This window comes from Dipodomys spectabilis, unplaced genomic scaffold (assembly GCF_019054845.1).
Source record: "Dipodomys spectabilis isolate Male_0828 unplaced genomic scaffold, ASM1905484v1 ptg000136l, whole genome shotgun sequence".
Classification (NCBI taxonomy): Eukaryota; Metazoa; Chordata; class Mammalia; order Rodentia; family Heteromyidae; genus Dipodomys; species Dipodomys spectabilis.
In genome coordinates this window covers 13,014,780-13,033,077 of record NW_024870813.1, presented here as the reverse complement: position 1 = coordinate 13,033,077, position 18,298 = coordinate 13,014,780, and the positions used below count along the sequence as shown (strand labels likewise).

General features: G+C 49.3%; 1 protein-coding gene across 4 annotated transcripts in view; it reads left to right on the top strand.

The window, feature by feature from the left end:
- Cdh23 (cadherin related 23) overlaps positions 1-18,298 on the top strand; it is a 322,925-nt gene that overhangs the window by 287,538 nt on the left and 17,089 nt on the right. For all 4 annotated transcript variants that reach the window (XM_042690127.1, XM_042690128.1, XM_042690124.1 and 1 more), the window contains 8 exons: positions 3,842-3,975; positions 4,343-4,552; positions 5,521-5,628; positions 7,270-7,372; positions 8,771-8,896; positions 9,533-9,736; positions 12,604-13,062; positions 17,659-17,775. In XM_042690127.1, the coding sequence (XP_042546061.1) occupies positions 3,842-3,975; positions 4,343-4,552; positions 5,521-5,628; positions 7,270-7,372; positions 8,771-8,896; positions 9,533-9,736; positions 12,604-13,062; positions 17,659-17,775 (1,461 nt within the window). The remainder of the gene's footprint in view (positions 1-3,841; positions 3,976-4,342; positions 4,553-5,520; positions 5,629-7,269; positions 7,373-8,770; positions 8,897-9,532; positions 9,737-12,603; positions 13,063-17,658; positions 17,776-18,298) is intronic.

Sequence of the window (18,298 nt, the reverse complement as noted above, 5' to 3'; positions counted from 1 at the left end):
AATGGGGATTGTGAGAGCCACTCACATCATGCAGATAAAAAAACAAAGCAAATCTTTTGGGACCATCCTGATATTTAATTGATCCTTCAACAGCTACTTGTACTAGCCAGGTCTGGGGGACATGGAACAAACACCCATCCCACCATATAGAATGTCAGTGAACTAACTGATTACATAGGTAGTTTTGTATTTGGAGAGGTACTGGGTGCTGTGGAGACCAGTAAAAATCAAACAGGAGTGGAGGGTGCCGAGTGCCAGAGTGATTAGGGATTTTAGATAAGGTGTCCTGAGAAGACCTGTCTAATGAGGTAGTATGTGAGCAAAGATCTGAGTAAGGTAAGAAATGGGTCAAATGGACTTGTGGGGAAGAGCATCCCAGACAGAGGCAACCGCAAGTGCAAAGGTGTGTGTCTATAAGCTCTTACAGAAACCAAACCACCTTGTGTCTGGAATGAAATTGAGAAAAAATGAGGAGGAAGAGACAAAGTGAGAGGATCAGTGTCCAACATTGAGGCTTCTTTGGGAAGATTTGGCTTTTACTGAGTGAGCTGGATACCACAGGGAAGGGACATAATTTTACTCACATTTTAAGGGAACCCCTCTGATTCCTGGGCTTGAAGCAGACCATGACGTGCGGGGGAGGAACGGGAGCAGGGAGGCTATCTAGGAGTCAGCTGCAAACATTCAGGCTGACAGTGGGGAAGTTGGGACCAGCCTAGAGGCAGTGAAGGTGATGAGAAAGAAATGGCATATTTCTGGCATATTTCACTGGGCTGTGCTGTTTGATTGGATATGGGGTGTGAGAGAGGAAGTTGGGGTTGGGCCTGAGCAAGTTGGAGATGGCAGGCAGAGCAGGTATGGCTGCAGGGGAGCTCAGTTTGAGATGCAGGTAGGAGGTTGTAAAGCTTGGAATGCCAGAGAAAGGTCTGGGCTGGAGACAGGTGGAGGGGGAAGTGCAGGGTCAGCATAGAAAAACTGAAAACCATGAGAGACCTAGGAGAAATGGGGAAGGCCCAGAAGCAAGCATAAAACTTGGGCTGATCAGCAATTAAGGCCCTGAAAAGGAAAACAAAAACAAAACCACTTCCACCGTACACACTGAGCCTCTGCTGTCTGCCCTCTTTCTCAGGACGTCAGCTGTCCCCTCTGCCCTGACTCACTTTGGGGCCCCTTTCCTGTACCTCCTCCTCCCTCAAATCTCCAGGTTTCCTTACAGGGCTCCAGAGCATCTTCAGGAATCCCTATCATAGTAAGAGTAGCTGTGGATCAGCATACACAGGTCAACCAGGCTTTAGTACTGCACAGGGGCCCATTTTCCCAATGGGAACAACAAGGCAGGGCTGATGAACGATCTGCCCACAGACTTGGACAGGACTGGATGGAAAGCCTATGGTTTTAGCCTCCTATCACAATAAAGTGGGGGATGTTTTTGACACTACTGAGAAGGCTGATTTGCATTGTGGTGGCCAGAGGCCACTCCCAATCTCCCAGCTGACCTTGCAGAGGTCCAGCTTGGCCCAATCCCTGTGGCCTGCTTCTCTGAACCTTCCAAGGGATGTGATTGCATTTCCCCTGGCCTGGGAGGGCAGGAGGCCACCTACTGGCTCCTATAGGACCTGCACTGGGCTAGGAAATGTCTAGAAAGGGAATCCCCAGTTCTTTGGAGACCTTGGAGCAGCAGTGTGTGTGTGGGGGGGGGGGGGGGGGGTGGGGGGGGGGGAGGGGAGGCGGCTCAGGAAATCCTGCTGAGGACAGCTTCCGCCCCTCCAGGCTGGAAGCAGTCTGGGAGTGAAAGATCAGGTGGGAAATCCCAGCTGTGGATGGAGAATGAAGGGGCTGTTTTGGTCTGGTCAAGGAGTTGTAGGCTCTGGAGGCAGAGGAAGTGAGAGACAGGCAGAAAAGTTGTCTTTGCTGAGTTTATGTGCTGTGTGTCCATAAGCAAGTTAGTGCTCCACCCCAGGACTGTCCCCTAAATGTCAAGAGGAAAAGAGAAAAAGTAACTTTCTCCCCAATTCAGCTCTGGGAGAGAACCTGATCTTCCTTTTATCTTTACTCATCCCCAGCCCCATCCTCTCTGCTCCAGCCGGGCTTCTACCTGCCCCCTGGCTTCCTTTACCCCTTCTTGTTTGCACTCCATAAAAGAAGCAATGTCTAAAAAAAAAACTCCAGTCCTGGTGGCTCAGTGGTAGAGTTCTTGCCTTGCATGCATGAGGCCCTGGGCTTGATTCCTCAGCACCACATAAGCAGAAAAAGCTACAAGTGGTGCTGTGGCTCAAGTGGTAGAGTGCTAGCCTTGAGCTGAAGAGCTGAGAGACAATGCCCAGGCCCAGAGTTCAAGCCCCATAACCAAAAAAAAAAAAAACTCCAGTCCTGAGAGATATAGTAGGCTGAGGTCCAGGGCCCAGGGTCCAAATCTCAGTTTTATTGAAGTATGGACAAACTGTCCCTCTCTTCTGCATCTGGCTCCATCTTCTAAAGGACACAGCTTCAGCTGGAGACACTGACATCCAACCTCTTAGTCAGGTGCAGATGAAAGCTGAGCCCAGGAACCAGGAACCAGTGGAGCTGGGTATTAAGGGCTCATACCTGTAATTCTAGCTATTTGGGAGGCTGAGATCTGAGGTTTGTACGCCAGCCTGGGCAGACAAATCCATGAGACTCTTATCTCCAATTAACCAGCCGAAGAGCAGGAAAGTAGAGATGTGACTCAGGTGGTAGAGAGCCAGCCTTGAGATTTTTTTTGGGGCGTTGTTGTTGTTTATTTTTTAAAAAAGCAAGGAGGGGCTGGGAATGTGGCTTAGTGGTATAGTGTTTGCCTAGCATGCATGAAGCTCTGGGTTCAATTCCTCAGTACCACATACACAGAAAAAGCCGAAAGTGGTGCTATGGCTCAAGTGGTAGAGTGCTAGCCTTGAGCAAAAGAAGCTCAGGGACAGTGCCCGGGCCCTGAGTTCAAGCCCCAGGACTGGCAAAAAAAAAAAAAAAAGTAAGAACATGAGGTCTTGAGTTCAAGTCCTAGTACTAGCAGAAAAAGAGAGAGAAGAAAGAGAAAAGAAAAGGAGAGCAAGCTCAGAAGAAGGACAGCTCCATATTGGGGTGGGCTCAACAAGCACCCCTCATTGATCCACCTGGGGCCTGGAGCTCACCACAGCATGCCATTCCTTGACATTAGGATTTGTCTTTATGTGTCTGTGTATTGATCCTAGGGCTTGAACCCCTGTCTGGGCACAGTCCCTTAGCTTTTTCACTCAAGGCTAATGCTCTGCCACTTGAGCCACACTCCCACTCCCAGCTTTTTTGGTTGTTTGTTGGAGATAAGAGTCTCACAGACTTTCCTGCCCAAGCTGGCTTTGAACCATGATCCTCAGATCTCAGCCTCCTGAGTAGCTAAGATTACAGGCGTGAGCCACTGGCATCTGGCATTAGGCTTTACTTGCAAATCATTCTTTTCTTACAAGACACAACATTTAGCAGAGATGGCATCTTACATGAAGCATCATCTGCCGCCATAGTTAATCAGTTTCTGGTTCCCAGTGATTAAGAGTGAGCTCATAAGGAGAGGGAGCCCACTTTCAATATAAGGGATGTATCTGGAGAGTCAGATGTTGGCCTGTCCCATGGCCTGGGAAGTGACACTGATTGATCCGGAAGTGTAGGCACATGGGGGCATAACTACATCACACCCTGGTACTTATCTGTTGCCCTTGGAGAGAATAGTGGGGGTGGGGTGGCATGGGAGGCTATCCCCAGACCCAGCAAGGTCACCTCGCTGGAGGAAGGAGGAGGCCAGACTCCCCAGTCTCCTCCATTCCTGACTGTCCTATGTCCTGATGGCTCTCAGGGGAATTCATGATCTCACCCGTGGAAGGGGTGCTGCGGGTCCGCAGAGATGTGGAGCTGGACCGGGAGACAACTGCCTTCTACAACCTGACCATCTGTGCCCGCGACAGGGGAGTGCCCCCACTCAGCTCCACAGTGAGTCCTGGAAACACTGCCCCCCTCAGCCCAGAGAAGCCACCAGCTGCCTCTCAGACTCCTTGCTGAAGGCCGGCATGGGCCTGACAGCATGGCTCCTCAAAGTACACCCCAACAGCATCCTCCACATAAGCCCTTCCCACCAGCCCTCTGCTCCAGCCCCAGCCCTCTCCCTCCACCCTTACCCCTGCAGCGCTCCGTCCTCCACATTTCTCTTGTTTGGCTTGCCTTCCTTTGATGTTTTTCTTCCTATTTTTCCATGACTACTTGTGCCTTCCCTCCTTCCATACCTTTGCTGCCCTTTTCTGTCTCCCCATCATTTTCCCTCTTCCTCCCTGTTACCCCCTACTCCTCTGGCTACCCCCAGATGCTGGTGGGAATACGGGTGCTGGACATCAATGACAATGACCCGGTGCTGCTGAACCTGCCTCTGAACGTCACCATCAGTGAGAACAGCCCAGTCTCCAGCTTTGTTGCTCATGTCCTGGCCAGTGATGCCGACAGTGGCTGCAATGCTCTCCTTACCTTTAACATCACTGCAGGCAACCGGGAGCGGGCCTTCTCCATCAATGCCACGGTAGGCCGTGCCCATGGCCCCAGACTCTCTCCCTAAAGGAAGCAGGCCCCTGCCCTACAAGCTGTTTTTCTTTAAGATAGGCTCTTGTTATGTAGCTCAGTCTCCGGAGAACCAGGATTACAGGCACGTACTACCACACCCAGCTTCCCTGGAAGGTTTTCAACTGCTGTTGTTCAAATTCTCAGTTCTAGTTCCTTGATTGGGATGAGGAAATCTCTGTGCTAAGTGTGAAATCTTGGAGTTTCCCCAATGACCCAGGTTAAAGGAAGAATTCCTTAGACCAATTATAACAAGTAGAGTTTGAAGAAAGATGTAACCGAAGTATGAAACAGCCAGATATGGTAAAGCATCCTTTGAATCCCAGCACTCAAGAAGCAAAAGGATCTTGAGCTCTAGGCCAAGATCTGGTTATGTAACCCAGACCTTGTCTAAAAAAAAAAATTCACAAACTGGCAGGTTCTAGAGACCTACCAACTTGACTCATGAGCAGTAATTAAACAAATGAGACAGAAAAACAACTTAATTGACTGAAGCTTAGTCGATAGAAGGCAGCTGATTACAGCTTAATTAGTTAACTGTCAACAAGACCTCCAGCTAAGTAAAAGCACAGTTATGGTGACTGAAGAAAAGGTGGGTTAGCCTATGCTCAGCCCAAATCCGTGGTGCTTAAAAGTATCCATGTGGAAGTCCCCCCACCATCCTGCTTGAGGTTTGTCTTGGGCAGAGATGGGGCCCAAGCCTCTGGTTACTTGGTTACATCAAAGCCCCTTGGAGTGACCTCCTGGAGTGTCCATGTTTGCCTCATCCTTTGGGGGCAGCTAAACCTAGCATCAGTGACCCACTGGCAAGACTCTACCACACCTCTATAGCTCTCATCTCTCAGGCAGTTTGGGGAGCTGCAGAGCGTGGGACCAGAGCCCACAGTGGGGAACAGGTGCCACTTGGCTCACCAGCCATGTGCATCCCAGACAGGGGTGGTAACTGTGAACCGGCCCCTGGACCGCGAGAGGACCCCAGACTACAAGCTGACCGTTTCTGTGAAGGACAACCCGGAGAACCCCCGCATAGCCAGGAGGGTAAGCTAGGAGGGCCCTGTGGGTACCACTCTCCCCCAGGTGGCAACCCTAGGGCTTACATGCACAGGCTTTGCACTCAGAAAGTGCTGGGTTCAAATCCCAGTTCTACCTGTCTTTAGGTGTGTGGCTTTGGCAAACTAACTTCTCTGAGCTTCCATTTTTCTCTTCGCAAAATTACTGCACCCACCCAGACTTGTGAAGCCTATGAAAGCCATATATGTAATGTCCTCAGCACAGTGCCTGGCCCATGACAAGTGATCCATAAATGCCATCTATTATTTTCTTTCCCCCTGAAACCATGGGCATGTGCCCAGAAGTGCCTGTTTTACGGTCACACTGCACTTTCAAGTCCTATAAGGACTATATTGTCCTTGAAAGACCAGCCAAAAGAAGTTTACTGAAAGGCAACAAATAGATGTTGCCTGACAAACTCCCTTCCTGGGTAGGATAGGCATGCTCTCACCTGCTATGAGGTCAGAGTGCAGAGCCCTGCCCAGGAGTCCTTGGGCCTGCTCCCCTCGGCTCTACTCTAGCTGAGTGGCTCAGCCCAAACAGTGCTCTCTCAGGGCCTCAGTTTCCTCATCTATAACCTTCTTCAGGCTAAAGGTGTCATATGCATGGCCTCTCTCACTCGGTACTCCTCAGCTTCCTCCCTCCTCCCTGCCTCTTCTCTTTCTTGGTCTTCTACCTACCCCCATACCCCCAGTTATGAGTTATGGGAACAGGGAGGCTGGAGCTGACTCACTGTCATGGCTGTGGACCAGACATCACTCATGCTCCCACATCTGTGAGATAGCACTCCTTTCATTCCAGGAGTCACAAGCAGTGGGAAATAAAGCACTATGTGTTGGATGGACTCTGATGGGTGTCAGACAGGATTTGTAGGCTGAGTGTGTAGCTCAAGTAGTACAACACCTGCCTCAAAAAGTGCAAGGCCCTGAGTTCAAACCTCAGTACTGACCACACACACAAAAAAAACTATAACTTAGGCTGGGCACCAGTGGCTCACGCCTGTGATCCTAGCTACTCAGGAGGCTGAGATCTGAGGATCAAGGTTCAAAGTCATCCTGGGCTGACTCTCATCCAAATAACCACCAAAAAGCCAGAAGCTTGAGCTGTGGTTCAAGTGGTAGACCACTAGCCTTGAGCTCAGGGACAGCACCCAAGCCATGAGTTCAAGCCTAGTAGCACACACACACACACACACACACACACACACACATACACATACACCTACCTAGAACTTGCCTTCCTGAATTCCTTACCAGAAGGTACAACACAGTAAAATACCTCATCTATTTATCTTCATACCACTCCCTGAAAGAATTAAAGTTCCTACTTGTTCCTGGCTTGTGCCATGCCATGGTAGAGTGCTTGGCTAGCATACACAAGGCCCTAGGTATCATCCACAGCACTGAAAAAGAGCCATATGTCAGATTGGAAAATCAAGGCCCAGATGAGATTATTTGCCTAAGGTCACTCAATGAGGGGTTTGAACCCACATCTCTGGACCTCTAGAGTGGGCTTTTTTTTTTTTTTTTAATCATCTGCCTGTTCCCTGAGTCCTTACTTTTCAGCCCTCTTCCTGGGGCCCTTGGCTGGAGCACAGCCTACAACCTGTCCTCATTCTGCCCCTCACAGGACTTTGACTTGCTGTGGGTCTCTCTCTTGGATGAGAATGACAACCATCCCCTCTTCACAGAGGGCACCTACCAGGCAGAGGTGATGGAGAACTCTCCTGCAGGTAGGTACTGCACCTACCCAAGCCATGGCCGCCATGGTCAGGCACTGCTGGAGCCTTGGGCACTAAGGAGGTCCTGTGGACCTGGTAGTATAGCTGAATGTAGCCCCCAGTGGGTGTGCCGTAGTGTCTCAGGGGAGGGCACAGCTCTGAGGGACTACTGACAAGGCAGCAGGTCTGGATGAGATTATTATGGTCATTGGAGAGAGCAACCTAATGCCCTCAAGAGGGCATTCAAACCAAACATCAGTACCTCATGCCTATAATCCTAGCTACTCAGGAGGCTAAGATCTGTGGTTCAAAGCGAGCCTGGGCAGGAAAGTCTGTGAGACTTTTTAATCTGTAACCACCAAAAATCTGGAAGTAGAACTATGGCTCAAGTGATAGAGTGCCATCCTTGAGCCAAGAGAAAAAAAATAGCTAAGGAACAGTGCCCAGGCCCTGAGTTCAAGCCCCAGTACTGGCAGAAAAAATACATTAAAAATAAATGAATAAATAGGGCATTCAGGGTAGAAGGACTATCCAGGATGGGCAGAGCCCACTCCTCCCTCCATGCTCCCCCAACCCCATTGGGTGGGAGCTCTTGGAGAAGGAGGTAGGGATTCTGGGTAGCCATTATATATTGGTCAGCCTTGTCTCTCTTCAAAGGGACAGCACCTGCCCTTTAATACAATCTCTCCTAACCTCCAGTCCTCAACCTCCCCAGCCGCAAGCTCAGATTCTAAGTGTAAAAGAATGAGCTAAGATCAAGGCTCATTGGAAGGGCAGTGCTTTCCCTACTTGCCTCTGCCCATGTCGGCACATGTCCATAGCATGGGTTATACTCATGCATAGATACAATGGGCCCTGTATGCCCACTTGGCATCCTCTCGGTACATGTGCCCACTTCCTGCAAAGGCAGACAAACACATCCAGGAGAGCCACAGGATTGTGTGTGTTTCCTTGGTACAGGATGATGGACACATGGGCCCATGCACCACCAGTGGGCTCCTAGCCATATGTGGTCAGACACTGTAGCTAGTGCATTGCAGTACACACATGTGGACAGATAGGACCAACATGGGGCGGGGGTGGGATACCAAGGAGCCCCCAGACCCTCCTGAGGAGTGGCCAGCCTCAAAGGCTGCTGGGAAGCAGGTGTGGCTCCAGGCAGGCCAGGGGCTTGCTCACCACTCTTGTGTTTTCTCCCCAGCAGGGCTTTGAGGCCGCTCCCAGGCATCTGCGTTCAGTCTGCCAAGGCTGCCGCAGGCCCGCCCCGGGGCCTCCCTATCCTGCCCATCTGCCCGCCTCACCTCCCTTCCCTCTCATCCATCCTCAGCCATGGCTCACAGGGATAGGGACAGGGAGGGGGGAGGGCAGGGGCCGGCTTGGCCTGTGGTGACTCCTCTCCCCCTGGCCCAGGGACCCCCCTCACCATGCTCAATGGGCCCATCCTGGCCCTGGATGCGGACGAGGATGTATATGCCGTGGTCACCTACCAACTGCTGGGTACCCACAGTGGCCTCTTTGACATCCACAACAGCACGGGTAAGGCCTCTGCTCTAGCCTGGCTCTGGGGTGAGCCTGGGCCCCAGCTTGGTCAAGGGTTCCTCATCAGTCTAGGATCCAGGCTTTCCTGGGAACCCCAGTTCTCACAGCCCCCATTCCCATACTGCAGCTGGAGTAGGGCAGTCAGCAGCCCCAGGAAGAAGCTTGGAGATAATCCAAAGGACCTGTTGATGCCCAGACTCTCCAATAAAGCAGAGAGTCCCAGATGACTCCTATCATCTCCCAAGCTCAGGCCACAACATCAGGTTCCTGCCTGGCTGGAAATAGCCAAAGCAGCTTCCTTGTCCTCCCTAGGGGCATGTCACATCAGTCTGGTTCTAGACAGATGGCCAATCTGGTGACAGGTACCAACAGGGAAGTCCATCTCTCAGTGGAGCAGGTCACTCTTCCCAGGCAGGACTGGAGGATGGCAGAGGACCCTGTGGAGGGCCGCCAGAGACACATGGGGTGGTCAGGCCTTGGGAGAAGAAAGTCACTGTGCTACTTTCTGTTCGTCTTTGCTCCCCATTTCTATGTGCTCCCCTCTTCCTCTGTCTCCACCCTGTTGGCCCTCACTGTCTTTTACACCTTCTCTGCCTTCCATGCTTCTCCCCGGCTGGTGGCACGGGGTGCCAGGCGTGGTGAGCGTGAGGTCAGGTGTCGTCATTGACCGGGAGGCCTTCTCACCCCCCATCCTGGAACTGCTGCTGCTGGCTGAGGACATAGGGCTGCTCAATGGCTCAGCCCACCTTCTCATCACCATCTTGGATGACAATGACAACTGGCCCACCTTCAGCCCCGCTGCCCTCACCGTCCACTTGCTGGAGAATTGTCCACCAGGTAGGAAGCACCAGGCTCTAGGCCATGCCTCCTGCACCCACCAAGGGTTAGTTGAGGATGGGTGGAGACCCAGGTAGAAGCAGAATTCTCTTCCAGGGACAGTTAGGCAGCTGTGTGATTGAGAGAGCACTGAAGTGCTTCATGCCCCACTGCCCACTCCTTCCTCTGAGCCTTAGTGTACTACATGCAAAAGAAGATGTGCAAGTACCTTCTATCCATGTTCCTGGATGCAAAGACGACCTGTTCTAATCAAAATGAGATCAATGTGGGTTGGGAGTGTGGCTTTGCGGTAGAGTGCTTGCCTAGTGTGCATGAAGCCCTGAGTTCGATTCCTCAGTATTACATAAACAAAAAAGTCAGAAGTGGCGCTGTGGCTCAAATGGTAGAGTGCTAGCCTTGAGCAAAAGAAGCTCAGGGACAGTGCTGAGGCCCTGAGTTCAAGCCCCAGCACTGGAAAAAAAAATGAGATCAATGTGATTCCCAACCTAATCAAACTTTAGAGTAGGAGTGGCTCAAAAGGCTAACCAGAAAAAATAAATTTTGAAAAAAATAAAGCCAGGTGTGGTAGTTTTGAAGCCAGCTTGAAGTGTTTAAAACTATAACAAACCTAGGCTAGTTGTTGTAGGTAGTAGAAACATAGTACAAAGCTAGGTATTTTAAATGAGTGATATAGAATGGGCACAAGTAGCCTAGAAATCAATACTGGTAAATTAAAGAATATGATTAAGCAAAAACTTTTGATATCTGTTATGTTAGATTATATAAGTACACGCAGATCATATAATCAAATATTTGGTATAGATTCAGCCCATATCCGACACCAAAATAAAACTCAGGGATATCTAAAGAAAATGTAAGAACAAAAAACACTGGAAAATGAAAGAAGAATAAGGATAAGAATGATAGTATTTATCTAATTTCTGTATAAGAAGGTTCTAGACATAAAAAAGAACAACTCATAAAAATACTAAATTTCAGCCAGGCACCGGTGGCTCATGCCTGTAATCCTAGCTACTCAGGAGGCTGAGATATGAGGATTGCAGTTCAAAGCCAGCCCGGGCAGGAAAGTTTGTGAGACTCTTATCTCCAACAAACCACTAGAAAATCGGAAGTGGTACTGTAGCTCAATTGGTAGAGCGCTCGCCTTGAGCTGAAGAGCTGAGGGACAGCGCTCAGGCCCAGAGTTCAAGCCCCACGACCAACAACAACAACAACAACAACAACAAAAAACCCCTAAATTTCAGCACACACAAAAAATTTGAAACTTCTGGCCAGGCACCAAGGGCTCACACCTTTAATCCTAGCTACTAGTTTAGCAGTCAATCTCCAACCCCTCAAAAAATTCTCACAAACTGAGAAAAAGATCTCTTCCCAAAATATCTGAGATCATCAAACCTCCACCTCTGGAGGTTACAGTCCATGCTCTATTGCTTTGGGCTGTGGTGAGGCAGAATTTCCTGGCGGGAACTCAGAGTAGAGCAAACTGCTCACCTCATAGGGCCTGGGAAAAAAGAAGAGGGGGCCAAGGTCTCAGTGCCTCCTTGAAGGACCAGCTACACTACAGCCAGGTGTCTTTCACCTGGGCCCTACAAAGAGTTCCATGGCTGGAGACCAAATCTTAATGACTAGCCTTTACTTAAACCATAGTGGTTCATAATTAAACAGTGATTTGTATAAATTGACAGGAAAGTAGGCAAAGCAAGCAATAACTTACTAACCATTAAATTACAAAATATTATTTAATCAAAGAACTTTTTAAAATTTTCCTATTGCCAGGCACTGGTTGCTCACACCTATAATCCTGGCTACTCAGGAGGCTGAGATCTGACTATCGCAGCTCAAAGCTAGCCTGGGCAGGAAAGTCTGTGACACTCTTATCTCCAATTAACCACCAGAAAACTGGATGTGGCACTGTGGCTCAAAGTGATAAAGCACTAGCCTTGAGCTGAAGAGAGAGAGCTCAGGGACAGTGCTCAAGACCTGAGTTTAAGCCCCATAACCGACAAAAAATAAAGTGAAATTTTTCTGTTAAATTGCAAATGTACTTTTTTTCCCTTTTCCTAGTACTAGGGCTTGAATGCAGGGCCTCTCTCTCTCTCGCTTGGCTTTTTTGCTCAAGGCTGAAGCTCTACCATTTGAGACACCTCCATTCCAAGGTAGTTGCTTGGAGAATAAGAGTCTCTTAGGTTTGGGGGCTGGGGAGGTGGCTCAGTGGTAGAGTGCTTGCCTTGCATGCCTGAGGCCCTGGGTTCGATTCCTCAGCACCACATAAGCAAAAAGAAAAAAAAGCCGGAAGTGGCGCTGTGGCTCAAGTGGTAGAGTGCTAGCCTTGAACTGAAGAGCTGAGGGACAGCGCCCAGGCCCAGAGTTCAGGCCCCACGACCGGACCCCCCCCCCCCCAAAAAAAAAAAAAGAGTCTCTTAGGTTTATCTGCCAAGGCTGCCTTCAAACCTAGATTCTCAGATCTGTCTCCTGAGTAGCTCAGATTATAGTCATGAGCTACCAGCATCCAGCTACGTAAATTCTTTGTTTTGTTTTGGTTTTTGGTGTTTTTTTTTTATGGTCCAGTTGTGGGGCCTGAACTCTGGGCCTGGCTGCTATCCCTCAGCTCTTCAGCTCAAGGCTAACGCTCTACCACTTGAGCCACAGCACCACTTCCGGCTTTTTTCTTTTTGCTTATGTGGTGCTGAGGAATCGAACCCAGGGCCTCATGCATGCAAGGCAAGCGCTCTACCACTGAGCCACCTTCCCAGCCCCAGCTCTTAAAAGATAAATGCCATCAAGACTACAACAGGAAGAGGCCTTTCTTGGTATGGGCTTTCTGGACAAAGCCTGGGTGCTCAGCTTCTCCCCACTCATGCCCACAGGATTCTCAGTTCTTCAAGTCACAGCTACTGATGAAGACAGTGGTCTCAATGGGGAGCTGATCTACCGAATAGAAGCTGGGGCTCAGGACCGCTTCCTCATCCATCCAGTCACCGGGGTCATCAGTGTTGGTGATGTGACCATTGACAGAGAGGAACAAGAGTCCTACAGGCTGACAGTGGTGGCCACTGACCGAGGCACTGAGCCCCTCTCAGGCACAGCTATGGTCACCATTCTGATTGATGACATCAATGACTCTCGTCCTGAGTTCCTCAATCCCATTCAGACGGTGAGCGTGCTAGAATCTGCAGAGCCAGGCACTGTTATTGCCAACATCACCGCCATCGACCTTGACCTCAACCCAAAGCTAGAGTATCATATTATTGGCATCGTGGCCAAGGATGACACTGACCGACTGGTGCCTGACCAAGAAGATGCCTTTGCTGTGAATATCAACACAGGTACAAGGGCCTGCTGCTGCCCACCACCCCTTCCTCCTTCCCTCCCTCCCTCCCTCCCTCCTTTCTTTCCTTTTCTCCCTCCTTACTTCCCTTCTTTTCCTCCCTCCTTTCTCCCCTCCTTTCTCTTCTGCTCCTTTGGTATTCCCTTCTAACAACATCTATCCCCCTTTCCCTTCTCTTCCCTGCTTCCTCCCTCTCTCCTTTTTTTTTTTTTTTTTGAGGTCATGGGGCCTGAACTCTAGGCCTGGGCACTGTCCCTCAGCTCTTTAGCTCAAGGCCAGAGCCCTACCACTTGAGCCACAGTGCCACTTCTGGCTTTTTCTGCTTATGTGGTGCTGAGGAATCGAACCCAGGGCCTCATGCATGCAAAGCAAGCATTCTGCCACTGAGCCACTTTCCCAGCCCTCCCTTCTCTCCTTTCTCTTACTCCTCCCTTGACCAGTGCCTCTGAGTTTTCTGGCTCTCCTCCTCTACAGATTGCACAAGAGTGCCCACTTTACCATGTAAGCCAGCATTCTGTATTACAGAGTTTCCATGTTTATAATATTAAAGCAAAATAACACCTTGCTTTAATAGTGCATTTCTGTATAACTACAGTCAATCAAACACTTCATGAATATACCACCCATATAAATTGTTTACCTTTATTGTACCCTTAATTTTTTTTAAATCTATGGTCTTCATAAAACAAAGGGAGCTACCTGTGGCTTATATTTCACAATTTATGCCACTAATTGTAGTTTTTATTTTTTGTGTGGGGTGTTGTTGTTGTTGTTGTTGTTTTGCCAGTCGTGGGGTTGAACTCAGGGCCTGGGCACTGTCCCTAAGCTCCTTTTACTCAAGGCTAACACTCTACCACTTGAGCTACAATGCCACTTCTGGCTTTTTCTGTGTATGTGGTACTGAGGAATCAAACCCAGGGCTTCATGGATGCTAGGCAAACACTCTACCACAAAGCCACATTCCTAGCCCGCCACTAATTGTAGTTTTGATGTTCTATTTTTTTTCCCCAAAAGTTCAATGTTTTTGATCTACTGAAGATTTAGGGGAATCCATGGCTCTGGCAAAAATTCTAAACAATCATTGTTGTTTTTTCTGGGTTTGTATTGTTTTGTTTGATAAGGTCTCCTTATGTAACCCAGGCTAGCTTTGAACTCTCAATGGTGCCTCTTGTCACCCCATCACCCGAGTGCTGGGATTATAGTCATGCACCAACCACCACACCTGGTTTTTACCAATCGTTAGAAAAAAGCAAATCAGCTTTCTGTACAGGTCTGACAGAGTGCTGGACAGTATTGGCACTGGTGACACCATGGGGATACTGGAACTCTCAGGCACTAATTGTAGTAGTTGAAATTAATTCTGTTATCAGCCAGCAACCCAGTACCCATTACACTCAGACTCCAAGGCCCCACAATTCTTTTTCCTAGTATATGTCCCAAAGTACTTCCCAGCATGAGATGGAGCTGCCCCAGTATTTCCTGTGACAGGGCACATTCCTATAAGACTAGAAATTAAAAAGTAGTGGTTCATGCCTGTAATTCTAGCTATTCAGGAGGCTGAGATCTGAACGTTCAAAGCCATCTGGGGCCGGAAATTCTGTGAGATTTATCTTCAATTAACTACCAAAAAAGCCAGAAATGGAATAGAGCTATGGCTTTAGTGGTAGGGCACCAACTTTGAGCTGGAAAAGCTCAGTGATAGTACCTAGGCCCTGAGTTCAAGCCCGAGGACCAGCATACACATACACACACACACACACACACACACACACATACACACACACGAGCTCACGCGCGAGTACAAGTTATATACAAGGCAGCAGTTGAAAGCCATAGAAGAGACACAAACAACAATGTAGGTCAACCTCACAATTAAGTACTTACTAAAAAGTACAAGAAATAGGGCTGGGAATTTGGCTCCATGTTGGAGTGCTTGCCCTGCATGCATGAGGCCCTGGGTTTGATTCCTCAGCACCACATAAGCAGAAAAAAGCTAGAAGTGGTGCTGTGGCTCAAGTGGTAGGGCTCTAGCCTTGAGCTGAAGAACTGAGGAACAGCGCCCAGGCCCAGAGTTCAGCTTCTATGACCGACCCCCTCCCCCAAAAGAAAAGTACAAAAAATAGATACCACTACACTACTTGCAGAACTGTAATCCTAGCTACTCACAAGGCTGACATCTAAGAATTGTGGTTCAAAGCCAGCCTGAGAAGACAAATCCAAAAGAGATGGGAAGACAAATCCAAAGCCAGAGATGGAGGCATGGCTCAAGAGGCAGAGTGTCAACTATGAGAAAGCCAAGTAAGAACATATGGCCCCAAGTTCAAGGTCTGGTACCAGCACATACATACACAAAATATTTTTTAAGCTAGATGCAAGTGGTTCATGCCTGTGATCCCAGCTATTTAGGAGACAGATTATTGGGATCACAGCTCCAAACAAGACTGGTAAGAAAATAGTTTGTGAGATGCTCTTCTCAAGGAAGAACTGTGTATAGTGATGCATGGCCATTATCCTAGCTTCAGAGAAGCCTGGCATAAGTGAATTGTGCTCAGGCAGGAGTTGAGACCCTATCCCAAAAATGAGGAAGCTAAGTCAGGGCTGAATGTGTGTCTCAGCAATACATGTACCTGTCTAGCAAGCCAAAACTGGAGTTCAAACCTAACTACTGCAAAATAAATAAACAAATAAATAAATAAATAACAAAAGCAAAGGGGCTGGGAAGGTGGCTCAGTGGTAGAGCGCTTGCCTTGCATGCCTGAGACCCTGGGTTCGATTCCTCAGCACCACATAAGCAAAAAGAAAAAAGCCAGAAGTGGCACTGTGGCTCAAGTGGTAGAGCGCTAGCCTTGAGCTGAAGAGCTGAGGGACAGCGCCCAGGCCCAGAGTTCAGGCCCCACGACCAGACCCAAAAAAATAAAAATAAAAAAATAACAAAAGCAAAAACAAAAACTCTGTAATGCTTTACAGTGATTGCTTGAGAGATGTAAGGGGGAGGAGTAAGGAAATACAAGCGAATGAAAGGCAAAGCATCAATTACCCCAACATGCAATAAAACTAGTCAGATTGGCTTTGTTTGCATTCAGATCCCTAAGGAAACAGAGAGTCCCTGAGCTTTTGAGAAGTTGTGGCAGAATCAGCCCCACCTGGGTTAGAGAGTTCCCGGCCATGTGGTTGGTCAGGACCATGGAGAGCTGCTCTTAGCCCTGCCGGGTGCCAAAGCCTTCATCATTTACTTTTTTTTTCTGTTCTTTTAGCCTCCCACTGACTCTCTTCTTTCTTTTTCTTTTCAGTGTGTTTTTTTCTTCCTCTTCCTCACTCTCTCCTACCCTTCTTAACCTTCCGTCCCTGTTCTTGCCAGAGCCTCAGCCTCTGAGCTTTCCACTCTAAACCGGGCTCCCACTTGCTGACTCCTGTCTTCTCCCTCTGCCTGTCTCCCACCCACTCCTTTCCTTCCTTCCCTGGCCAGCTCTGCCCCCACACCCTGCTCTATTCCCCCCTGCTGCACTTTGAACTAACCAAAGTTAATCCTCTTCTCTCTTCTTCACGGCTGGCAGGCCCACAGGTTTGAGCTCTGTTTCTGTCACCTCCCACCTCATCTCCTCTCTGCTTCACCCCATTGCCGTCCTCCATGCCCACATACCCCCACCCTTCCTGCCCTGTGGGGCCGGCCCAGGCCGTGCCCAGCCTTTGCAGACTGAACGCAGCTGCCCTCTCCCCATCCTCGCTCCCCAGCCTGGGTGACGGGGAGCGAGAGTAGGAAGAGGAGGAGGAGGAGGAGGAGGCGGAGGCCCAGGGTAAGTGACTGCCCATGCCTGGGGACCCGTGGAGAACAGAAGTCCAGCAGGGGGTCTGTTGAGGGTCTGCCAGAGAGGGAGAGGAGGTCTCACCTAGGGTAACTGTGGAGTTATCATTTGGAGCCACCAGGCCCCGGGGCAGGTAGCAAGAAGAAATAGACTCAGCATAGTCAATTCTACTATCAGCCAATAGGTTTGTCAAACCAGACCCGAGATTCTAAAGAGTTTCCCTCTGACTCAGGGTGCACACAGAGACTGTGGGGGACAGTAGCTATACATTTCCAGTCCCCTCCTTCAGTGAACCATGCCCCACATGATGCCTGGGCTCCCAGCACAGTAGCCCCTCTTGGCACCCAGCTATACGACCTTCTTTTATTCTTGATCTCCCTAAAACATAGTAATTTCAAAATTGTGATTTAAAAAAATGTATCAGTTTAAACACATTCACATGGCCACACATCTTATGTGCCTGGCAAATGTTTTAAGTATTTGGTAAATGGAATGACATTTCATTTTTCTAATCAGAAGAGTCCTGTGTAATTAATACTGTAATTCCCCTCCACTTTCATAAATGAGCAAACGGAAGCACAGAGAGGTTAGACAGCTTGTGCAAGGCACACAGCCAGTAAACACTGGGTGGTATGTCCCCATCCATGCAAGTGGCTATGTGTCCTTCCCTAGGGTCCATGTGGAGTGACTTCCCCCTGCAGGGATTGGGAGGTAGGCCAGGGGCTCCCCCTGGGAGGCCCAGATTGTAGAAGATTCCCCTGGAGCTGAACCTGATCTGGTCTGGTCCACAGGGTCTGTAATGGTGAAGTCCCCCCTGAACCGGGAGCTGGTTGCCACCTATGAGGTCACTCTCTCAGTGATTGACAATGCCAGCAACCTACCAGAGCAGTCTGTCAGCGTGCCAAATGGTAAGATTTCCCTTGCTAGTTTCTCTTATTGGTCACTCAGAGCCAGTGTGGATGGGGACAGGTGAGGACAGAGAACCAGCAACAGATACAAGCCTGACCCAAAGAGGGAGCCAAGCATCAGGACTCAGCCACAGGGCTGCACGTAGGAGCCATGGCATACACACAGAGGAAAAGAAGGTGACTCAAGGCTACAGACACCACAATGAGCGTGATGATGAAGAGGAGGCCAGCTGCTGCCATCTGTCTGCAGCCTGGGCCATGAGGTGGGGATGGGAGCTGCTAGACATTGGATTGAGTCGGCTGGTACAGAGTGGCTCATTGGTGTGAGGACAGTGGCTGGCCTCATAGGTCCTGGCTGCTTTTAAGTTTTCCCAAAGGGAAAGGCACAAGTTCTGAGATCAGAGGGTAATGGGCTCAGGTGGGCTCCAGATGAAGAAGACCATAGTAGGGAAGGGTCTTAAAGATAGGTCATCTTAGTCCTATCTCACTGACCAGCTTAGGAAATGGAAGCTCAAGAAGAACT